At 40.7% G+C, this 26,093-nt stretch overlaps 1 protein-coding gene across 7 annotated transcripts in view; it reads right to left on the bottom strand.

The window, feature by feature from the left end:
• Nucleotides 1–26,093, bottom strand: part of LOC139459707 (rap guanine nucleotide exchange factor 1-like) — a 129,088-nt gene that overhangs the window by 9,978 nt on the left and 93,017 nt on the right. For 4 of the 7 annotated variants that reach the window (XM_071241349.1, XM_071241346.1, XM_071241351.1 and 1 more), the window contains 17 exons: nucleotides 21,569–21,744; nucleotides 18,725–18,872; nucleotides 18,006–18,103; nucleotides 17,025–17,231; nucleotides 15,757–16,583; nucleotides 15,087–15,355; nucleotides 14,442–14,584; nucleotides 13,762–13,969; nucleotides 13,082–13,157; nucleotides 11,123–11,152; nucleotides 6,803–6,971; nucleotides 5,437–5,628; nucleotides 4,629–4,713; nucleotides 3,819–3,913; nucleotides 3,414–3,492; nucleotides 1,026–1,127; nucleotides 522–619 (listed from right to left, as the gene is read on the bottom strand). In XM_071241349.1, coding sequence (XP_071097450.1) covers nucleotides 522–619; nucleotides 1,026–1,127; nucleotides 3,414–3,492; nucleotides 3,819–3,913; nucleotides 4,629–4,713; nucleotides 5,437–5,628; nucleotides 6,803–6,971; nucleotides 11,123–11,152; nucleotides 13,082–13,157; nucleotides 13,762–13,969; nucleotides 14,442–14,584; nucleotides 15,087–15,355; nucleotides 15,757–16,583; nucleotides 17,025–17,231; nucleotides 18,006–18,103; nucleotides 18,725–18,872; nucleotides 21,569–21,744 — 3,002 coding nt within the window. The remainder of the gene's footprint in view (nucleotides 1–521; nucleotides 620–1,025; nucleotides 1,128–3,413; nucleotides 3,493–3,818; nucleotides 3,914–4,628; nucleotides 4,714–5,436; nucleotides 5,629–6,802; nucleotides 6,972–11,122; nucleotides 11,153–13,081; nucleotides 13,158–13,761; nucleotides 13,970–14,441; nucleotides 14,585–15,086; nucleotides 15,356–15,756; nucleotides 16,584–17,024; nucleotides 17,232–18,005; nucleotides 18,104–18,724; nucleotides 18,873–21,568; nucleotides 21,745–26,093) is intronic. The other 3 variants (XM_071241347.1, XM_071241348.1, XM_071241350.1) reach the window with 3 other exon arrangements.

The raw sequence follows: 26,093 nt of genomic DNA, 5'->3' as shown, positions 1-26,093 counted from the left end.
TCATGACACATGTCTTATATAACATCATGACACGTCCTACATCACGACACATGTCCTATACAACATCATGACATATATCCTACATAACATTATGACACATGTCTTACGTAACATCATGACATATATCCTACGTAACATCATGACATATATCCTACGTAACATCATGATACATGTCTTATATAACATCATGACACGTCCTACATCACGACACATGTCCTATACAACATCATGACATATATCCTACATAACATTATGACACATGTCTTACGTAACATCATGACATATATCCTACGTAACATCATGACATATATCCTACGTAACATCATGACACATGTCTTATATAACATCATGACACGTCCTACATCACGACACATGTCCTATACAACATCATGACATATATCCTACATAACATTATGACACATGTCTTACGTAACATCATGACATATATCCTACGTAACATCATGACATATGTCCTACGTAACATCATGACACATGTCGTGACAAGTCTGAGGAATACTCACAGGTACGGTATACATGGAGGCTCCGTCTCGGAGAGCGCTTGTCTGTATGCACGGAATGATGAAGAACTGTCAATCAACTGACAGAACTCTTTCAGAGCCTGAAATACAACAACATCCAGTGGTCAAAACAGTCCAAGTATCAACAACGTATTAAGTGTCAACAATAATCCAAATTTTTCAAAACTGTGAGGAGGAGGTATTTCATATTTCTATTTCCAAACAAACTGCTCAACATATCAGTGTTCATATTGAATGTTTGGATCAAGTGAAGAAACAAAGGAACACAAATAATGACTGATTTTCTTGGTACTTTGGACAACAAAATGAGGTGAGGCGAGCTGTTTGACAGTGCAGGTGTCTCAGTATTTAGATCACCAACATCTACATCCATCCGTTAAAACAGCAGAAACTTAAGGTAATGAGGAACGAGGTGTCAATCAAGGCAAGAGAGTACAATTAAAACAACTGTCAAGGGAGGTAACTCTCCAGAGCTAGGAAACATACCTCTAAGTTTTGCTTCTGCCACTCAAGTCTCCTCACTGGTGCCGAATCAAGAGCAGACAGAATGGCCAGGTATGAGTTGAAGTTGCTCATCTTCCTCAGGTGCTGCAATAATCGTACACGACACACTGGAATCTGTCGTCATATTGCATGACACAGACTTTACAATGTTTTAAAACCAGTACAGTAAATCTTGAAATTACTGTGAGTGTGAACAAAAAGTTCTTTGCTCGTGTTAATTACCTTCACATTTATATCTCCAAAAGACTATCAACAATAAGACAGCATCACTGCACACTTTAAAAAGCGGATATACTAACTTGAATATAAACAGAATCGAGGTTTGTTGTGCAACAATTGTAACAAGTATATAACAATGTCATTCAAAGAATAGGAATTACATCCGGTGAGTTATTACCGCTAGGATCAAGAGACACCTTCTCGACATAGCAATCAGTGAACTATTGTTGGTTTAATTATTTTATTGCCTTTGAACTTCCCTAATACCAGTCAACAGAGTAAACATATACCGTACATGTCCGCAGATAAACTGTGTGTCGTTATTAGGAAAACACTGTTTATAGTTTTAACGGAAGTGTTCTACTCAGTGCTAATAAGCAGTGCTATTTGCTGTTTGATTGGATTAAGGTAAGGATATGTATCATTCCACTGGGGATGGGGTGGGGGAGTCCCATTGATATTGAGTTGCATTTTTGGCTAGGGGGTCAGCAGTCGTATTAATTTGGAGACATATAAATTAATTTCAAGATTTACAGTATATTGAGGAATGAATCACTTGTAGGTGGGACAGAACTTTTAAAAAGGCACACAGAACTGGAGTATAGGATCTTGAAGGGTAGACAGAACAGCCTTGAGTACCTGTCATTAAAACCGGATTAGGACTCGATTTTATTGGTAGTGATGCACAAAACAAGGGGAGGTAAGTCGGTAATTTACATAATAATATACCGCAAATTCAACATTTTGTCTTTTTCCAGCCTAATCCAAGTCAAAATATGTCCAGACACATGTCAGTGAAGCAAAGATGTGAAGAGTTATCTCCCCTGGTTTGTTACTTAACTGCTTGACATCGGTCACTGAAGTGAGGCGCTCAAGATGATTGCACTTATATCGTGAGGTGCATGTACGTGTGTGTGGCTGCATGTACTACTCCGGACAATTCCAGCTTTTTCATGCTAGCCCAGTGATACCATGCCACAGTTTAACATGAATACCCAACCCAGACACAGTATACTGACTCCAAGTGGACAGGTCCGGGTAATATCCCTTAATGATGAGCGCCAGACAGGATAACAGCAAGTACCGTATTCGACGTAATAAGCGCCCAGGGCGCTCTCAAAACTAGAAATAGGGGGCTCTTATTAGAATATTATTTTGGAGTTGAAAGATAAATTTCGTGGTTTATGCTGACAGCCTGAAATGTTTATGTACGACAGTTATATTTTTCCAGAATTTAATTGCCAATAATAAAGGGTGCACATAACACACGAGTGTGTATTATACGCGAATTGGGGAAGGAAGCAGTGCATATTATATGCGAAAAGGGGTCCGAAGGGGTGCTAATTGGGATTGTTCACTAGCCAATATGTTAGCAAATCTACGTGGGCGCTTATTAGAGCGGGGCGCTTATTACGTCGGACATCTTCTGGTCTCAAGTGACTGGGGATGAACCACTGGCCTCCCGTTCTCCAGGCAAACACTCTATCCACTAGACCAGGGAGGCAGTCGGGGAATGTAAACTACACGTGTGCTTCAATTCTCGATTACCCTTGAGAGCCCTACTTGGGTGTGTGGTGATTTAGGTGAGGTGAAATGGGCTTTAACGTTGCGTCAAAGATTATTGCACTTATATAGCGACGTGCATGCACCACGGAGGTGGCCTAACAAGCATTGTGTACTGGGGGACTTATAAGTCCACCCTGCATATTCTACCATCCGTATTCTACCATACTGGTCATCAGGGTCATCAGGGTCATCAGAACAGAAGGTAAGGTGAAATGGGGTTTAACGTCGCGTCTAAGATTATTGCACTTATATAGTTTATATAGTGACGTGCATGCACGTGTATGTGTGTGTGTGTGTGGCTGCTTGTACTAGTCCGGACTGATGCCGATTTTTAGTGCTAGCCCACTGAGATACCATGCTGCAGTTTAACATGAATACCCCACCCAGACACTGTATACTGACTCCGAGCCAACAAGTCCATGTTTTAGCCCTTTTAGCGCCAGGCAGGGTAACAACAAGTACCGTCTTTTAACGTCTTTTAGTATGACGCTGCCGGGGATCGAACCCCGGACCTTCGGCTCTCCTGGCGGACGCTCTACCACTAGACCACGGAGGCGGTTGTGGTGATGTAGGGATGACACTAACCTTCATTATCTTGATGAATTTGATGAGGTACTTCTCCCTCTCCTTGGGGTCGTCTTGCGTCAGGATGCGTGTGCGACACCTGAACATATATTCGAGGTCAGAAAGGGCTCAAATAAACCAAATCAGCAATTACATATTTCTCGAATTACTGATGAAAGACACCATTTTCTGTATGTTTACCAAATTTTCTGCATGAAATATATCAAGGGGGAATAACTCTAAGTTTGTTTTCTGTCGTCTGCAAATGAACCAAATAGATAAAAGCATAACTGTGGTATTCTTACTGATTCAGATGAGTGTGCAGTAAGATTAATTCATTCCACTAACATTGTCTACTAACACCCTTGTGGACCTCAGGACAACCGATATTGTGGATGTGTTCAGGGAAGTGAGATTTACACCTACCAATACGACATCTTGTTGAAGTGTTCAGTGAAGTGGGTCAGGTTGGGGCTCAGCTCCTCAGACTGTTCCTTCGCCCACAACAGAACCTCAGGAATCTGCAGAAAGCCAAGGGTTAATACTGACTCCGTCTGTCAAGGTCTCCATACCAAAACTATGTCTAAACTGAGCTCAGAAAACTCCAATAGTCATCTTATTACAGTAAAATAAATTCTATTGTGCGTTGGGTTTTTATGCCATTTATAGTAATAAAAGAACACTACAAAAAATACAGTATTTGCAACATAAATTCAGCTGAACACAAACACAACCCAAATTATAATGTGGAGTGATGTCATAAGAACAGGAAGTGATGTCATCGGAACCGAAAGTGACATATGTCACTGACACTGTTCGTGCCCCGAAGACGATCTGAAAGGGTCCTCTGATGATGTCACAAGCAGGAACAAGGACAGAAATATAATGGCAGCTCAGCAGAAGATTATCCCATATTTGCTTGTGACGACAACAAAAATACACGATTTATGGCATGAGCCAAGTGAGGTTTTCCGCCTTCACATGCACAAGAGGCAAGCTAGATACCATTACTTGACTAACTGATTATGGATAGTTGACAGTGAAGAGGACTTCTGTTGAAAATCTGAAGATTTTATAGTGAGATGATAGCCAAAATACAGCATTTTTGTTATAGAGGTAGGATCACAGGAATAATAATATTACAAAATATTATATTACTCATACAAAAGATATTTGCAAACTCAACTTAGTTCAACACAAACACAAATATTGGCGCGAAAACAAAACTTTCCTGACCTCTATTTTCTGGAACAGTTCAGCATCCATGAGCGTCATCTGTTCTGCGATCTCCTGAGACTTGAAGTGGAGAAGGTCTGGCAGGCTGAAGGAGGAGGAGGAATATCATGTGACTACTGGATCTGAAACTCTTGTACATCTACATGTTTCCCAGGCAGAATATTAAACATGGCGTTCTTTTAGTGGTCAGACTAGCAGCCATGGTTGATGCATATTTACCAATCCCAACTGTGTTTGTTTGTTGTTTAACGCCGCATTCAGCAATATTCCAGCTATATGACGGTGGTCTGTAAATAATCATGTCTGGACCAGACAATCGAGTGATTGACATTATGAGCAACGATCTTTGCAATGGGTTATGATGACATGCATCAACCAAGTCTCGTTAGTCGCCTCTTATATTTACAACAAGCACAGTCGCCTTATACGGCAAGCATGGGTTGCTGAAGACCTATTCTATCCCTGATTTTCACGGGTCTCCCAACAGTGTAGATCAGTGCTCATGATGTCAATAACCAGATTGTCTAAAATTACCTACAGACTGCCATCATATAGCTGGAAAATTTCTGATTGGCAGTAAACAACAAACAATACATTGCAACAAAATCGCAATAGGGTCCTCATGATGGAAACTGCCACGCAGGGCAGTGATCAAAATTACTGGGGTTGTGGGGTCCCTTGAGGTTTGTTCCTATAGCACCTGAATCTAGGGACCCTTAAGTTTCTAACTATTAACACGATTGTAATGACAAGAAGCACTTGACTTTCGCGCTTTGTTCTGAACACGGCAGTGCATTATCTCTCTTACTTCTGAGACAGCTGGATTGACTGTACGGGGGTCACGGTGTTGGCATTGTCAGCAAGGATCTTCTGACGCTGCTCACACTTCTCGATAATTTTCTTGCGAAGAATCCTTGCCAGCATCAACTCTCCCTGACAGACCAGTTCATATACCAGGTCCATCATCCGCCGAACCACTTCTTCTTCTAACTCCATGTACCTGTAATAAGTTGTATGGAAATCAGCAGTGATTAATTTTAATATTATAATTCCCTTTAACACGGTGTATCGAAACCAGCATTGATTATCATTAATACTTCAAAATGTTTAATGTATCCACCTCCAACACCCATAATAATTCAACTGTATTTCCTATAACAAGATGTAAGGAAACTAGCATTTAATAAAATTTCAAAACAATTATTGTATGTAATTACAATCATTCAAAAACATTTCTTGTGATAAATTGTATGGAAACTATTACTGCATTAATTTTGAAAGCAAATAATAATTCAATCAAATCTCCCTGTAATAAGTTGTATGGAGACCAGCATTGATTAATACTTCCAAACTATTATTGTATTAAATTTGACACTCATAATAATTCAATTAATCTCATTTCATTTTTAAACACCCATCTCCATTTTTAAATAACCTTGTATACTCTGAATGTCATTATATCTATTCTTTCTACCGGTAGTCTGCACTTTTCTTTTTTGGTTATGGTTATACTCAAAAGAGTAGTTCTTTAAACACCTATGTACACTCTGAACCCACAACCACTGGATCCTGGTGTTTCTAGGGGACATAATTCTACAAAGCCAATTGCAACGCTTTAGAACCAATGGACAACCCAAAAGTCATCATTACCTGATGCAACTACACAGTGTCCCATAGAAGCAGACCCGTGAAGATCCGGGGTAGATTAGATCTTCAGCAACCCATGCTTGAAGTAAAAGGCGACTATGCTTGTCGTCAGAGGCAACTAACGGGATGGGGTGGTCAGGCTTGCTGACTTGGTTGATGCATGTCATCATATCCCACTTGCGTGGATCAATGCTCATGATGTCAATCACTGGATTGTCTGGTCCAGACTCCTTTATTTACAGACCGCCATCATATAGCTGGAATATTGCTGAGTGCGGAGTTAAACAACAAACAAACAAACAAACAACAGCGGTAGAAACTAACAGTTTCAGTCCACTAGTCCTTATAATGATAACATATAGCAAAACCCTTAAAAATGGCAAATTTCTACTAGTCCTTATGATACCTTTACTATTGGGCAGATTGGCCAGGACTACAGGACTAGTGCCAATTTGTAACCCTGAAACAAACAAACAAACATAGAAGCAACCAGCCATCATGGCTTCCTCCATGTTCTGTTCACCTACCCCAGTTCATCCACCACCCTAATGAGGAGGGAGAAAGCATTCCGGGAGAGTCTCTTCTTGTCCTTGACATGCTGGAACTTGTAGAAGCGGTACAGCAGCTTATCTATCAGCTCCTTGCAGACGATGAACGTCCGGTAGGTTGTCAGGAACGCCTCCTGGTAGATGAACTCTGAAAACAGGCATAGTCCTGCCAGTTGAATGTAACGAAAACACAAGTTCCTGGCACGGTCGAGAGATGACCACTTGATTCCTGATTCACCAAAAGGTATCTTCCTCACATTAATTAAATCACCCGCATCACAGATTTCCAAGAAAAGTTCACAGAAAAAAAGAAATTTGCCATTTATGATTTTTAAACTAAACTTCAAATTCACTTTTGAACAATTTCAAAACTCCTACCCTAAATATATAAAGATTCATATTAGTTTCTTTCTTCTCTATAATTGTATCCAATGCAATATTCCCAACAACTTGTCACATACTCTCAGACCCTCCAAATTTCATCTTCTGCAATATTCTTAACTTTAAAAAACATCATGTAGTCTCAGATCACATCTGTAATTTTATAGAATGCAATATTCCTAACAACTAGTAAACGATTACTCTCAGTTAATCAGAACTTGTTCTCACTTCCTCTTCCTTAATTATCCCTCCATTACCTTTACATCAAGTGACCTCACCATCAGCCACAATCATACAGTACGTACATACGTAACAATTCAACCTCCTGCAGACAAATAGAATAAGTTCAGGACATTCTCTTTTGTACCTTAAAATAATGTCAAAATATTGACCACTCCCTTGTCATAATCTACCATTGACCAGTTCCAGTCACAACAAAACACTGGTATCGTACATTCCATAAAGGGAGAATGGTTTTATTTCATCCTTATGATTATTCCAGCCATATCACAAAAGCAAGAATGTGCTTCACACATTGTACCCCGATGGGGTATCAAACGCAGGTCTTCCACATGACTACCCATTGTTCTTACCACCAAGCGACACAGCGACCATTTTGCCCCTGATGTGAAGAATATGTCCTTAATTATTTACAAATTTTCTTGGTAAATCAAAATGACTAAGGTCAGACTCTTACTTTTGAGGGGCCTTACAGGTTGGTCGATAAAAATTCAATTTCAATTTCAAATAATATTTGGATTTTCTTACAATGCTAAGTAGGTAGGGCAAAACAAAAGTATGTAGATATGTCAAGGCAAGTTTAGAGTTACCTCCCTTCAGTCATAGATATAGATCTGTCATTATTCATCATAATTCGTGTTCTGAATGTTTTAAGATACATTTTGAACAGGTTCTAAATATAGTATTCAAAATGATTTAACAATATACTTCATACTGGTCTGTGGAACCAAAAAACCCCACTACATTTAAAAAAAAATACATTTGAATTGTTTTATCCAAGGGATTCTTAAACCAGGTAAAAAAATGAATCTGTTCTAAAGGATCAAATGTTTTCTGTTATTCATTGCATGACAAAGAATGGAACACTGTCTTGGTGTTATCACATGTATGAGCCTTCCCATGCTTGATACCTCCCTGTATCACACGGCTACTGTTCAACAACGTCACACACAACACCGTTATCACGCACAGTTGACAGGCAGAAGACAGAGAGATAGGAACAAGAGATGTACAACATTGATCTGTTTTGTCACATTCCTTGCAATTGTCACAATTAACACATCAAGGTAATTCATGGTAAATACCACTGTAATGACCCATCATTACAGACACTTAATAACACGGCTGAATGCACACACTGGATGGTTTCCTTTTTTTCTTGGCGTAGTATCAGGATAATAGAATGTATGATTTAAGTATGGCTAAATTACCGATAATAGTGCCAAGTGAAAACAAAAAACCTCATTCTTTCTCAATATGGTTACAATTGCAGCCATTGGAAATCAAAATTAATTCTATTAACTTTGAAGAAAAAAAATCTGAAGATAAAACTTTTGGGTTTTCTTTCTCTCCACTTCAATAACAGCTATATCTACAGCTTTATCACATCAATGTAAAACCTGCATCACATCAGTGGCTCCCTCTGATGTGTGATCATCTTGTACCCAGTTGCCCACCAGACATGGGATTCCTGTACCCCAAACCCCACAAGACATGGGACACCCGTACATTAAACCCCAGCAGATACCAGATTCCTGTACCCCAAACCCCACCAGATGTGAGATTCCTGTACCTTAAACTCCACCAGACACGGGATTCCTGTACCTTAAACCCCGCAGATGCCAGATTCTTGTACCCAAAACCCCACCAGACACAGGATTCTCGTACCTTAAACCCCCGCAGATGCGGGATTCCTGCACCTTAAACTCCAGCAGAAGTGAGATTCCTGTACCTTAAACCCCAGCAGACATGAGATTCCTGTACCCAAAACCCCATCAGACCTGAGATTCCTGTACCCAAAACCTTACCAGACAACTTAAACTCCAGCAGACGTGAAGTTCCTGTCCCCCAAACCCCAGCAGCTGTGAGATTCCTATACCCAAAACCCCACCAGACACGGGATTCCTGTACCTTAAACTCCAGCAGACGTGAGATTCCTGTCCCCCAAACCCCACCAGACACAGGATTCCTGTACCTTAAACCCCAGCAGATGCGAGATTCCTGTACCCCAAACCCCAGCAGACACAGGATTCCTGTACCCCAAACTCCACCAGATGTGAGGTTCCTGTCCCCCGATCTCCAGCAGACGTGAGATTCCTGTCCCCCAAACCCCACCAGACACAGGATTCCTGTACCTTAAACCCCAGCAGATGCGAGATTCCTGTACCCCAAACCCCAGCAGACACAGGATTCCTGTACCCCAAACTCCACCAGATGTGAGGTTCCTGTCCCCCGATCTCCACCAGATGTGAGATTCCCGTCCCCCCTAACCCATCACATGTATGTACCCAGTACCCAGACGTGAGATTCCATTAACCAGTAGCCCACCAAATGTGTGAGAATGCAAGCATTAATTACCATTCTCATTCACAATGCACCCACCACCAGCTTGGCCAATTCACTATGGCATGCTCTATACATGAAAATCAACTTGGTATCATCAGTATGACGCAGTCCTCATAGTTAAGCCAGACAAATAAAACAAAGTGTTTTGTGAGTGAGTTCTTCCTTAACGTCACATAGGCAGTATTCCAGCCACACAGAGACGAGACATTGTGTAAAAAAAGAAAATAAACTTTTTCACCTCAAGATCTATTTATGCATACCAGGTCGTGAGTGATGGGGAAGAGTATGACGTGAAATATAAGCAATTTCTTTACTTTGCAGCTGAATGAGAGAAAAGATCAAAATCAGCGTTTCTGCAGTTTGTTAGTAAGCAATGGAAATAAAATACTGACAAAATTATTTTTGCAGAAAAACATATGATTGACATTACTCTATTCAACTATTTGATATTTCTTGAATCGTTTTGTTACAAAGTTTTAAACTGAGAGACAGGCAGAAAACACAGAAGATCTCACAATATTTAAAAATATACATTCAGTTATATAACAATACCTCACCTACGTCATGTGCACATTAGGTTTGGGAAAGTCAAGGTTACGGTCAAGGTCACTGGGAAATGGCAAGGGAATCATACCCATAATGCAACATTTTTGTTGCTGAATATTAGTAAGAGATTCCTTCAGTTTTTTACCGACACAATATCAAGAGAACAACGAAAATGACACAAAAGAAAATACACCACAGTGAAAAACAGACAATGAATGCAAAGCATCACGCAGGGGAAACGATGTTCATGTATATGATGATATCAGGTGAAATTGAACCAAGTCAGACATTCCAAAATGTCATGCTGTTATGTGAGAAATGAAATAGATCTCTGCTACAGCCACCAATACAGATACAATATGGATATATATACTGGAAAACGGTCCTGCCCCAAAGTCACAATCTCAACAATGGGTCCACGGGTCATAGGAGAAATGACAACAACTTTCCTTATGTTGTCAAAACTCAGGTGCTCCGTTACTTTCCTTAACAATTCTCGATTAGCATTGTCATTCACTTATTCCAAACGAATAATTGCCCAAACAAACAATTTTGTGTTAAAGAAGCAATATCTTAAAAAATATAATACATGTATTCATTTTTACACGAAATAAGCAGTTCTTTAAAAAAAAAAAAAAAAAGAGACAAAAAAGTGAACAATTTCAGCAATGGAAACAAAATTGCAGCAAAAGAAAATAATGAAATAACAGAGCACTCATTCCCATCAACTTGGCTAGTTTGACTGAGGAATGGGTTAAGGAAGGGACATAACTCTCTATAGCTTACCTTCTTGGTTTACTAGATCGCCTTGTGAGCCTTGTGTGAAGAATGCAGAGAAATGATTGGTTCATGCAGCATGATCATGAGAGGGGCGGGATCAAACAATTGCATCATGGGTACGCACAAAAATCTAAATATTTCTTAATGTTTACAGTTAATTTTGTAATTAAAATATTCAAAACGATTATATCCAGGAAACGAAAGTCAAAACCAATGAAGCTAAAATTACTCAACCTAAAGCTTCCTTGAAGTTTCGAAATAGCGCATGTATGACCAAAATGAAAGCAGTTTTGTTGTGATAATATGTTAATGTGAAATAGTCAAATATTTTTGAAAACAAGAATCATATTACCCATGATGCCAAGTTGCCAATACCCACAATCAGCCAGAAAAGTTAAATGTATTTCCTAGGCATGTCAGAAAACAATTCTTTCAATGTAAAAGTTCACAAATATCTTTAACAGTAAAACATAAAGTCTTTGCCTGCAGATCACCTTTAGACTCGGACTTTGGGTTTTGGATGAATGATTTTACCAAGAGAGACTGGTTCTACAGTCACACATCTTCATCACTGATCTAGGGAGCAGTTCAATAGCTCAATATTGAAAAACAATCTTAATTCCATGTTTGTGAGTGGGTTTTGAAGGTAACTTCTCAGTTCAAGTAAACACAGTTGTAATTGTTAAATATTTCTTCAAAAACACACAAAATAACGATTTCTATAAAAGAATAGTCAACTCGACAACTTCTACACAAAAGACGATAAAGAACACCTGTTTCCTTCATATTACTATAGTTATTCTGCCATGAGTCTTCAGCAACCCATGCTTGCTCTAAGAGGCGACATTTTTTGTCGTAAGAGGCAACTAACAGGATCGAGTGGTCAGGCTCGTTGACGTGGTTGATGCATGTCATTGTATCCCACTTGCGTGGATCATTGCTCATGATGTCAATCACTGGATTGTCTGGTCCAGACTTGATTATTTACAGATCACCGTCACATAGCTGGAATATTGCTGAGTGCGGTGTTAAACAAAAAACAAACAAGTTTAACTATAGTAGTATGAAAGAATTGGGTGTCCTTTAACTTCTTTTGAGTAGTATACATCATAACTAGCTTTTGACATAGGAGAATGAACATTTTCAGAACAATTTTCAGTTGTTTTTCATTAATAATACTTTGGTTGGGTGGGTTGGATGGTGTGTGTTATACATTTCTTAAAACTGAGTTTGTTATCCTACATTGAACTTAATAAGTACTCCCTTACCATTGCCATAGTGACAAAATGATGCCAGGCAAGACATGTTTCAAACCAGTCTCTCTTGCAAGTCAAAACCAGACAAAACATTTGTGGAGAGCAAATAATAGGGGGTCAAGGTATAATTCTCTACATTCAAAATGGCCGACCGATCAGAAACAGAATCCAGTTATAAGTATTATGTCTTTGTGATATGTCAGTTGTGCAGTGTTGGCTCATAGGCCCACAGTCATGGATTCAAGTCCGCTGAATACAGAGAAACCATGCTAATCCGGGCTTTGAGTAAACTCCTGGTATTGTCAAGAGCATGTTACTTTGTCTCTTCGATTCCAAATTTGTTATTCTGGATAACTTCACAAGGATCTTTATCGTCCTGATTAACAAGATTTCACTGTATACAAACCACCTATCTATGTGATGTACAGAAAATATGATATGACTCAATAAAGACAACTGTAAAACATATTCTGATACTTCCACAACAAGAACAAAATGTGGCCGATTCCAAAATAATTATTAACGTTGACAATTTTCAACAGCCAAAAACATCTCCAATTTAAACCAGTACTTGAACTCAAAATAATATTTTGATGTCTGATTTAGACAGATCTATTTACTTTCATAAGTGTGTTAATATCAAGAGTTTGTTTCACAGTCACCCAAAAGTTATAAATTGATAAGAAATTAGTTTTGAGGAAACATGTACCTGATTTCCCAGCAGCTGTGGCATGTACTACCAGTGCATCTATACATCCGCCACGGATGTCGGGGCCATCTTCACCCTGTCACATGGAATAACACAATTGTGTAACTGTAGAATAATGTTTATCGGCATCTATCTCACAAACGACCTTTCATCTTGACATTGTGAATAATTAAACTAACAATTAACAATCGGTGACTAGCATTTTATTACTGACATCCTGTTTGGGTAATAATACCACCTGCCCTCTGCCCTATTCCACACAATAAATGCCTGTCAGGGATCAATCCCTTAAGTAAACAACTGACATAAGATGTGGACACAGTATGAATGGATGAGCAGACAGAAAAAAGACCTAATCTGAGGCAGAAGCAGGCTGCCTGGACGTTGACCCGATCGTCATGATTGTTGAAATTGCGGAGCGCAACAAACTGCCTGTGTTCATCTGCAACTCACGTCAGAAGTCTACGATTGTGGGTTCGAATCCTGGTTTGCCCCAGTCATATTTTTAGCTTTGTCAGCACCAAACTCATACTTGTGGGTTTCACGAAAGTGGTAAACGTCTGAGGCCTGCATCACTTCGGGCTTTCCTCCCACATCAAGCTGGTATGTCGTGATATAACTGGATCACTGTTCACAGTAGTGTCAAACCCAACTCACTCACTCACTCATCCACAACTCACCTGTTGTTTCCTGATGAGCTGATCTGACACATCCACATCATCCAGCGGGTTCAGCTCAGCAAAGTCAGAATCAGCGTCTTTCTGAATCTCAGGCTTCTGTGGGGCAGGGGGAGGGGGTGGGGTCACGGGTTTGGGGGCAGGCTTCGGGGGAGGGACGGGGATGATGGTTTCACACACAGTGGCCGGGGCAGATTGGCGTTTGGGGTCCCTGAAGAAGAGAGGCATTTGATTCAATAAGAGAAATTGTCAAATAACACAGAGCAATTAATATTACAGCCCCATCATTGTATAGTTAGGGATCATGAAATATCGTCATATCATGGATTTTCAGACATCATACGTTTTTCGGATGGCCATGTTTATCACGATTACTCCAGGTTTAACAGGGGGTTTAGTATCACACAAACATTGTAAATACTAAGTTGATGGCTTGTTTTTAAGAGAAAGTTGTCTTTTATAAGTTAATGATGTTGTTTTTCAGGTGTTCATGTGATTAGAGAGAACACTATGAATTCTTAAGCATCCGAAAACTCACAACACGGTGATCTGTAAAATATGAAATTGTGTGCTCAGTCTTCAATACAAAATATATCCCCCAAAACATTCATGATCCTTAACTGTTTTGTTCCGCATATGTATACAGTTACACTTAGGAAGTCAGGAACAGCGTGAGAACTTACAGCTCTATGGCTGGCCGGGGCCCCGTGACCGCTGGTTCCAGGAGACTGACGGTCTTCTCACGGATGTCACCCGCGCTGTTTGACATGTCCGACTGACTTGATCCTGACCCCGTAGAGGTCATACTCTGACGATTCATATTCTGCTGCAGATACGTAAAGAGAAATAATATAAATTCTTTTGCCACAACATGCTTACATTCAATTACCGTATTCACCATATTAAGCACCCTGCTCCAAAAAGCAGCCAGATAAAGGCATTTTTTTTAAAATGGCAAACATATACGTGTAGAAGGAACCTCAATGTGACCATGACCTTATACATAGTTCACCCAGGACCTATTCAGAATGCTGGCCCAAAGAAGACATGCTTCCTGAGTTACCGTCAACTCTTTAGATCTTGACCTTCGACATTTTTGGTCAATGTGTCCAAATTTCTCAGGGGTATGACGGAAATATATACATGATATGATATCACTGGGATGTCCAAGGGTTGTTGTTTCAAAAACAAACTGTGGCAGCAGTCAAATTCAAAACCTCACATTAATACAGTGCTGTTTAATTAACAGTAGGGTTATCAAACAGGATGAATGGGAGCTCTTTAGAAAGAAGGTAGAAGCGGATCCCACTCGTACCACTTCAACTTACCCGCTTCATTTTGATTGGTAGTGCCGGCAAGCCGGTGAATCTATCCGGTGACCCGGAGCTGAAGGATGTGTCCGAGCTGAAGTTGGAGATGTCGGAGATGACGCTGATGGTGTTGGAGCGTGGGTAAAGTGGCTGGAACAGCTCCATCTGGTGTTGGTGCCACTGAGCCTCGTAGAAGTTGATAGAGTGCCGTGAGATACACTCAAGGGAAGACGGTTGGGTATAAGACCCAAACGTCTGCATGTAGGCATGTACTGAAACGGCAAAATCTGAATCTGTTAGGCAGTTACTAGCACGTAATGTCAAAACGTTATCATATATTCTGAACATGTGAAAGCAGAGATTTATCTAGCCCTTCTCAGAGGCCAATATGTGGTCCCAAAGTCTGTTAAATTTCAGCAAACATTTGCAAACTGGAATAATAAAACAAAACATTTCCAATAATGTTAATATTTTTATAAGAACTAATGTTTGGGAGCTTTATTTTTCTAATCTATCAAACATGGAGTGGTCAGGCAAGTAACATTAAATTAAAAATATATAAATAAGATTTTCTGGTTGTGACTTTTGTCTTGGTTAGTCGAATCTGTAAACTGATAAATATAAAACTGTGGCCTTATTAAATAGTTAAAAGTGTGAGTAACACTGCTAGACTATGTATGCCACTTACTGTGCCTCTTTTTGGGTGGGAGAGGTGGAGGTTTTGGCAGACTCTCGGTGCTGGAGTGACTGGTGGCCGACGAGAACGTCTCCGAACTTGAATAAGTTTCTTGGGAGCTCGTTCTGTCAGCACAGAACAGCAGAGCACTACTGGAGGCAGACTTCTGGGTCAGCACACTCATGAAAGACTGTGTAGACTGAGAGCTCTGTGAGGACTGGGAGCTGCAGGTCGAGGAGGACGAGATCCGGGACTCCATGGTCCTGTTGAACACAGACCTGGAAGCGGAGGACATAGAGGACGCGTTGCACACCTGGAGGGCGTCTGGGACGTTATCGTACGTCGACATCAGTCTGTGGAGACGCTGCTTGCTTGGAATAGGAGGAGGCTTTTCATCAATGCTGGAGGTTAGCTGGTTAATTTTATAAGTCAGGGAATTAATTTCGTCAAACGTTGTATGTTGATTTGTCGATGAACGCATTACACTTGAAGACGATGAATTCATTACTTGTCCTTCGGTTAATTTTGTTATACTATTGGTCCGACTCGACCTCTGTGCCGTGGCTATGAGGTCTTCTGTGGATTTGTTAAGTCCTGAGCCGACACTACTTGATGGCGAGTGGCTCATCGGCGACACACTGTGTGGTGATTGGCTGAAAGGTGTCAGGATCTCGCCTGTCGGACTAATCAGGATGCTGTTCTGTGGTGACTGTGTTGGTGTAAGGGATGTAGTGGAGGTGGTGCTGGACATGAGATCATACATGTTCCCTGACCGGCGCTTCTCCTTGTCGGGGAGTGGTGGTGGGAAGTCAACGTCGGGTACATCTGCACCTAATATCCTACAACAAAATGATATAATGTGGATGAAATTAAAAAGATCATGAAACCTCAGCCTTGGAGTGTTGGCTGATTTTTCTGAACAACACATGAAAAGGTGGCTAATAAGATCAATCTTGGCCTCAGCTGGGGGGGCTGAAAAATCAACACATGTCAGAAGTAATATTGTCAGGTCATTGTTGGAGTAAGGTAGTCAGCTGGGTTTTACAACACTTTCAACTGTATTTCAATTATATCATGGCATGGCAGTTGAAAGATCATAATCTGAGCTACCCATGATAAGCGGATCCTGGCTGGACAAGGGACACATCTCCACAAAGCAAATTGCAACTGGAACCTTAAGTCGCTCATGAGAAGGGCTGTGTTGGATTCAAGTCCTGAAAACTTATGAGAAAAAACAGAAATCCTCCAATGCTACAAGATAATTATCGTGTTGTCATTACCGTGGTAATATTGAGTTTGCTCCATCTGGAAGAGGGGGTTTGGGGGGCGGGGAATCTTCAACGTCGAAGGAAAATATAGTGGGGTTGCTGAGACCTTCGCTGGAGCGGGATACTGTAGCATTGTCATAGATACCCATGCCGCTCGTCTGTTCCAGGATCTCGCGTTCCCTCGGGGTCAGCGGGATGTCAGGAAGCGAGGAACGTTTGCTGCAAGGGAAGGTAGGTGTGGTGTATAACAAGGGATGTCAGGAAGTGAGGAACGCCTGCTGCAAGGGAAGGTAGGTGTGGTGTATAACAAGGGATGTCAGGAAGTGAGGAACGTTTGCTGCAAGGGAAGGTAGGTGTGGTGTATAACAAGGGATGTCAGGAAGTGAGGAACGCCTGCTGCAAGGGAAGGTAGGTGTGGTGTATAACAAGGGATGTCAGGAAGCGAGGAACGCTTGCTGCAAGGGAAGGTAGGTGTGGTGTATAACTAGGGATGTCAGGAAGGGAGGAACACTTGCTGCAAGGGAAGATAGGTGTGGTGTATAACAAGGGATGTCAGGAAGGGAGGAACGCTTGCTGCAAGGGAAGGTAGGTGTATTGTATAACAAGGGACTAGGGATGTTGCAATATTTGTTATTGCAGCAGTGTAAAGTTGAAAGATAATAAGCAGAGAAAATATAATAATAATATCATATCTTAATGACTGATGAATGTTGTCACAATGAGTCATTTATGACATTAAATCTTAATTCAATTCATGTTGGAACAAATCTGTGCGAAAAAGTCTTCACTGTTCTGAAGTCATATGTCTGCTTGATTTTCAGTAGACTTCAGACTCAAAATTTCCTACACTCCACTTCTGACTGCAGTTAAGGACACGACGCGTTTATTCTCTTGTATATATCTCATTCTCAGTTTCAAAAAGCAATATCAGAAATCTATAGGCATCCCAATAGTGTATCAAAGGATGTGCAGTAAGTGAGTCCATGCCCCTACCTCTCAAGTGTACCCTGTAGGCTGGAGCTTGAGGTGGGGGACTTGGGCAGGCTGCTCTTCCGGGACGCCATCTTCTCTATACACAGCTGCGTCAGATCCTGGGGGGCAAACATTGGGATTTTGTAACAAAAATAATTCATTCACTTATGCAGTTCTGAAGGTAAGTAAGAATGATCAATTAAAAATAATTTGCAAGTTATTCCATATCATTTGATCGGCTAACCAAGCAATTATTATGGCCTTCATGCTTCCATAAACCGATAACCAATTAGGTCACGCCCACTAGTGGACCACTGTCTCCTGATTGTCTGATGATAGAGTGGGTGGAGATTGTGTTGCATTATTGCGGGAAAGATCTCACTTATTTCGTATCATCTGATGTTTGTGTTTCTGCTTGAACAGTCTTTGAAAGCACAGTTTCTTACGCTGACACCTCGGTAAATTAAAAACATATTGAAGACAATTCTTAAATGGATAGTGTTATCCATGCGATAAATGGATAGTGTTATCAATGTGATAAACCAATCCAATAAATATGCAAATGAGGTTGCCGAGCAGGAACTACTCTATTAAGCTACCATACATCGATGTGATGAAATTCCCTGAGAAAGATCCATCGTTTTCAAAGATTTGCTGTATTCTAAATTCCCATTTACATTTGAAAACATTTCATCGACAGATGAACAGGGACACATTAGCAGTTTGTATGCAATACACACCTTTATCCCATCAGAGAGAGCAGCAATTATTTCATTGGCAGTCTCCTTGTTGAACGTGTCCTCACTCTTCATCAGCACGCTGTCCGACCATCGTATGAACTTGGCCAGGCACTGGCACACTTTGTTGTGATGGGAAGCCAGCTTTGAACTGTAACAGGGTAATAATTGTGTGAAACTTTATCAACCGGAAGATATCTGGGCACTGTCTGGCAAGATGATACTAATTTACATAACCTTTCCTGTTTTTTTGCGTTTGGTTTTTCATCTTCAGACAACAAACAAATTCATGCCACATAATGGACCTAACACGTGCATAAAGTTTCAGTTTCCAATTCTTTTCTTTTTCAGATCATTTTAATACATATTAATTTTTTATGAATGGAATGAACAAAACACAAACCCATTGTGTTGCTGCACTTCATAACAAGGTTTCAGATTCATTGTCACGTGAAGGGGGTGGGGTGTTGCGGGCGGTGGGGGTGGAGAGATTGGTCCTAGGACTGCATATCATATTTTGCTGAACCCCCAATTTTAGGTAACTTTTTTTCCATGGTCCCCCATAGTTGTGACAAATTTTGTCAACCCACCCCACCCCTTTTGCTGTCAATTTTTAAAAGCAACCCCTAACCCTATAATAAATTACCAGTCCCTGGCTGCATGTCACCACTGTATGGTGTGGGTGTTGTTCATGATGTCAGCCACTGGTTTTTTGGGGGGCACTTCTTCCCCCGACTTTACACAGGGAATGGGTGACGTAAAAACCAAGCACTGAAACTACATCCAGCATATGCTAATGTCAATATGCAAGGGAGCACAAAATCTAACATTATAAACGGAAATGTCAACTTCAAAACACCCCAGTCTAATCATTGCCTTGCCATTTCCAGAATGTGCCATCCCACCCATTGCTTTCATTCAAATTGTTAATATTATCCATATAAAAGGACAACATTCAACTTCAAACATAATCCAAATGATTCCTAGGGGAAAATAGTGTGTTTATATTACATTCACAACTCAAATTGCATTCATTTGAAGCCAAATGGGAGAAAATGACAAAGTGAAAATGAATACCGCTTTGCACAAACCACAGCTAAATAATTATTTCTAAACAAAAATGTAAAGTTTTACAAAACAAATAACCACTTTGACTTCCTTCCAGTGACAAAACAACCCCATGGAATTGGGATTCAGATCTTTGTAAATCTATGTCAGGCACAAACCACTATCAACAGAGTCAAAATCAAACTTGTTGCCATGGAAACAAAAAAAATATAAATTCCAAAAATCTCTTAGTAGCAAAAGGTACCATTTGACACCCTTTTCTCTGTGTGTGCAAAGTGTCGGGAAATAATACCTATTGGTTTTAGAGATATGGTCCTACACAATACTATGAACAGAGTCAAAGTCAAACTTGTTGCCTTGAAAATAGGAATTTTTTACAGTTTTTAAAAAATTCCAAAATAGAAAAATACACGACTTCAGTCCTTGGTTAATACATGTAACAAGTTTGGTATTGGCTTGTGACACAGGTTCAGATTAAAAATTGTACTTGTAATGGCCTAATACTTCCTCCCCTGGCATACATTATCTTCAGCCAACATCATTTGAAAACCTTTGAGTTTCAGTACTCTGATTGTCCGGAAACCTACCCCCACAAACACATATGGCACACATGACACGAACACATATGGGACACATGACACAAACACATATGGGACACATGACACAAACACATATGGCACACAGGACACAAACACATACGGCACACAGGACACAAACACATACGGCACACACAACACAAACACATACGGCACACAGGACACAAACACATACGGCACACAGGACACAAACACATACGGCACACAGGACACAAACACATATGGCACACAGGACACAAACACACATGGCACACAGGACACAAACACATACGGCACACATGACACAAACACATATGGCACACAGGACACAAACACATATGGCACACAGGACACAAACACATATGGCACATGTGACACAAACACATATGGCACACAGGACACAAACACATACGTCACACAGGACACAAACACATATGGCACACGTGACACAAACACATATGGCACACATGACACAAACACATATGGCACACAGGACACAAACACATACGGCACACAGGACACAAACACATATGGCACACAGGACACAAACACATACGGCACACATGACACAAACACATATGGCACACAGGACACAAACACATACCACACACAGGACACAAACACATATGGCACACGTGACACAAACACATATGGCACACATGACACAAACACATATGGCACACAGGACACAAACACATACGGCACACAGGACACAAACACATATGGCACACAGGACACAAACACATATGGCACACAGGACACAAACACATATGGCACACATGACACAAACACATACGGCACACAGGACACAAACACATACGGCACACATGACACATACACATATGGCACACAGGACACAAACACATATGGCACACAGGACACAAACACATATGGCACACAGGACACAAACACATACGGCACACAGGACACAAACACATACGGCACACATGACACAAACACATATGGCACACAGGACACAAACACATACGGCACACAGGACACAAACACATATGGCACACAGGACACAAACACATACGTCACACAGGACACAAACACATACGGCACACAGGACACAAACACATATGGGACACACGACACAAACACATACGGCACACATGACACAAACACATACGGCACACAGGACACAAACACATACGGCACACAGGACACAAACACATACGGCACACATGACACAAACACATACCTGTCCTGGTTGAGCAGGTGGTTGCTCAGCAGGGTAAAGACGTTCATGACTGTCTCCAGGACTAGCGTGGCTGACGGCGGCAACACCTCATGCTTCCCCTGCGTCACCACGGCGCGGACGATGAAGTTGAGGGTGCGATTCACCTCCTCCACCTCCATCTGCAGCTTGTCCGCCTCCTGCAACACAAAATAATAACTTTGTTTAACCCACATCATCACAATGTTTAACCCACATCATCACTATGTTTAACCAACATCCTCACAATGTTAAACACACATCCTCACAATGAATAACCCACATCATCACAATGAATAACCCACATCATCAATGTTTAACCCACATCATCACAATGAATAACCCACATCATCACAATGAATAACCCACATCATCACAATGAATAACCCACATCATCACAATGCTTAACTCACATCATCACAATGCTTAACTCACATCATCATAATGCTTAACCCACATCACCACAATGAATAACCCACATCATCACAATGAATAACCCACATCATCAATGTTTAACCCACATCATCACAATGAATAACCCACATCATCACAATGAATAACTCACATCATCACAATGCTTAACCCACATCCCACAATGTCTAACCCACATTACCACAATGTTCAACTCAAATAATGTGACCAATCTTCGAGCGAGCTGACAAAGTTGCTATTTTCTTGAATAGCACAACACAACATCCCACTTTCTAGTAACATCATCATGCACCACATGTTCTTGGAGTAATCTCTAACCAAATAGAATTGTGACACTTGTTGCCACTTAACGGCTACCTCAACTTTCACACACACACATATATATATATATATATATATTAATACTACTGTATCACCTAAAATCTGCATCGATAGCAATTCCCTTGCGTTATTGGCTTGGCACACAGGTTCAGATTAACATTGTTCTTGTAATGGCCTAATACTTCCTCCCCTGCAGTACATTATCTTCAGCCAACATCATTTGAAAACCTTGAGTTTCAGTACTCTGATTGCTGGTGTGATAGAGAGGTCACGGAAGTGTACCAGAAAGTCCTGTGAGATAACAGAGACGTAGTCAACACCTGGGGATTATCTCTGTGATATGGTATCTCTGGTACATATTGTGAAAATATCTCACAATAATCCCCCAGATTAGAATCCCCTGTCTGCAAACCCAGGAACCTGAATGAATGTTGAATTCTGGCTTGACAGGGAAACCTTGTCAGTGGACCCAATAAGGTCCGTATCTATATTCTGTGTTTCTCATCTCATCTCCTGCCCGCAGTGAATTTTCATTCAGACAGGAAATAATAAAGTTTTCTTATCTCAATATTGCCCACCGCTGTGGAAATTTATGCCCTAATTACCCCTACAGTTGAACATTTAAAAAATGATCTTTCTTTTGCCTTATTTATTAACACGTCGTTTTCAAAGCAAAGTGATTTGATCTTCATCATAAATTAATTCAAGACATGTTACCAAGAGTTCTCAACTTCAAAATTTCATAAAATAAGTTGCATAATTTGTGAATAACATATTTTTTATTTTTTATATTTTTTTTAAATTTTGCCCGCCCGTCCGTCCACTCTCTTGCTGGTTGAGGTAGGAGATAACAAACACATAAAAAATATGGCTGGCCTAACCTGGACAACTTGCCTTTCTGATGGGAACACCAAATCTTACATCACACCATAGTTACCAACAAGCTGTTTATCTGGGTCCATTCCACAAAGCGATCGTAGCACTATGACAGTCGTACGTCTATGTTAACGTATGGGAGTATGGATTGACGATCCCTGGGAGATATGTTACAATCTAAAGTGTACTGGTGTTTAATGAGGCCCAAGATGGATCACACGGGCTTTCTAAATATTTGGGTACTTTCAAAAATTGTAAAATAATATTAAATTCTTCTAAGCTTTTTGTGTGCTGTTTACATGCGTCATGGTGAAATATCAGGTTATGTTTTACTCTACATTTGAGTGAGTATGGTTTTAGCAATATTCCAGAAATATTCCTTGTGGGGAATCGAACCCAGGCATCCGGCGTGATGAGCAAACACTTTAATCACAGGGCTACCCTGCCGCTCCCTTACATTATGTAATGTGCTACATCAGGGATTTATTTAACAAGAGATTTGTATGTAGCCAGCAGGGCTTGCTATTTTTCAAAAGTTACTGGGCCTTCTCCGAAATAACTGGCCCAAAACTCAATGTTGGAGGCCATGACTGAGTTACCCAGGGGGCGCTGGAAATTTAAGAACTCCTCACCCATAAAACGTCCTTTCCTGCACTCTGACATTAAATGTTGGCTTCCATTTGCCCAATTTCATGACGATTCATGAGCAAATAAAGAATTTGTTGTTCAGAAAATTACAAAATGGTCGCTGGTTATGTCATTCTACTGAGGTGATCTTTGAGTTAACCATTCACACGACCTCATTGCCCCTAAATATATTCTCATTGCAATTACACGATTTACAAGCAGTGTTTGTTTGTTTGTTGTTTAACGCCGCACTCAGCAATATTCCAGCTATATGACGGCGGTCTGTAAATAATCGAGTCTGGACCAGACAATCCACGCAATTGGGATCAATGACATGCATCAACCAAGTCAGCGAACCTGACAACCCAATCCCATTAGTCGCCTTTTACAACAAGCAGAGTTGCCTATTATGGCAAGCACGGGTTGCTGAAGACCTATTCTACCCAGAATCTTCACGGGTCATTTCAACAATTAAACATACACAGAGAATGGAGGAAATTTTGACTAACGTTTCAGCAAGACTTTGATAATTTTAAGTGGCCACGGGCCAACAGACCAGCAGATAAAAATCGAATGGTGGTTAAAGCGTTCGCTCGTTACGCTGAAGACCTGGGTTCGATTGCCGACATGGGTACAATGTGTGAAGCCCATTTCTGGTGTCCCCTGCCATGATATTGCTTGAATATTGCTAAAAGCATCGTAAAACCATATTCACTCACTCACTCCAGCTCCAGGACACTGGTTTGTAAATAATAGAGTCTGGGCCAGACAATCCCATGATTGATATAATAAGCAATGCTCTATGCCATCAGAGTAGGATGACATGTCTGTAACGTATAACCATCTGATCACTCGGACTATGTTTCTGGGGTCCAATACTAGCCCGGAATCTCCACTGGGTCAAGCAGATTACAAATATCTCACGGACATGCCACCTTGCCTGTCCAGGACACAGATAGACCTGACTGGCCCAACCCAGTAGTAAAACTACTACAGAATAGATTCTCCTGAGATTAAAAGGAAACATACGCACTCTGGTATTTCCACAGAGTTGATAAATTCTTGTTGTGTAACGCCCCACTTAGCAATATTCCAGCTATATGACGGTGGTTTGTATACAATCAAGTCTGGACCAGACAATCCTGTGATTGACATCATGAGCATCGATCCACATAATTGGGACAGGATGACATGCATCAACCACGTCATTATGCCTGACTTCCCCATTCATAAGTTGCTAGGGACCTTTTTACCTACCCAGAATCCCCATGGGCACATCCTTATTCACTTGTTCACCTTGCTGTAGGTGAGGTGAGGTGAGGTGAGGTGAGGTGAGGTGAGGTGAGGTGAAATGGGGTTTAACGTTGCGTCCAAGATTATTGCACTTATATACGACGTGCATGTACGTGTGTGTGTTTGTTTGGCTGCTTGTACTAGTCCGGACTGATGCCGATATTTAGTGCTAGCTCACTGAGATACCATGCCACAGTTTAACATGAATATCCCACTCAGACACAGTATACTGACTCCAAGCCGACCAGTCCTTGTTTTAGCCCCTTAATGCCGAGTGCCAGACAGGGTAACAACAAGTACCATCTTTTAACATCTTTTTGTATGACGCGGCCGGGGATCGAACTCCAGACCTTCCGCTCTCTGGGCGGATGCTCTACCACTAGACCACGTTGGCGGTCCCTTGCTGTAGGACTATCTTAGCCAGGAATGTTAGAAACTTGCTCTCCATGTGACTATTAGTACAAAGCTAGTCTTTCATTTTGATGTTAAAAATGTGAAATTTGTTGAAAAGATATCAATTCATGTATTGAGCATTTATTTATTAAAAACCATCCCTCTAAAGTTTCATTACCTCCGTATAATATGATAGTTATTGTTCATCTAAACAATTTGGAATAATTTCAACCCAAGGCTAAAAAGAAAGAAAATGATCATTCAATAACTTTGTGGGTCAGTTGTATAACTAACAGTTTAAACGATTAATAAACAACAAAATTGACAGATAAATACAAAAAATCATTCAGTAAACAATTTCTGTTTACACACTGAAATATATAATAGTGTTTTTCAGCGGCAGAAACTAACATTTTGAGTCCACTAGACCTTACAATGATAGCATATAGCAAAACCTTTACAAATGGGAAATTTCAACTAGTCCTTATGATACCTTAACTATTAGCAGTTAGGCAAGGACCACAGGACGAGTGCCATTGTCTAACAGTTTTCGCATTGAAACATCTCA

Source organism: Haliotis cracherodii, unplaced genomic scaffold (genome assembly GCF_022045235.1).
Source record: "Haliotis cracherodii isolate W230 unplaced genomic scaffold, xgHalCrac1.p SCAF_13, whole genome shotgun sequence".
Lineage (NCBI taxonomy): Eukaryota > Metazoa > Mollusca > Gastropoda > Lepetellida > Haliotidae > Haliotis > Haliotis cracherodii.
The sequence above is the reverse complement of the archived record's forward strand: the minus strand, read 5'-3'. Positions and strand labels throughout refer to the sequence as shown.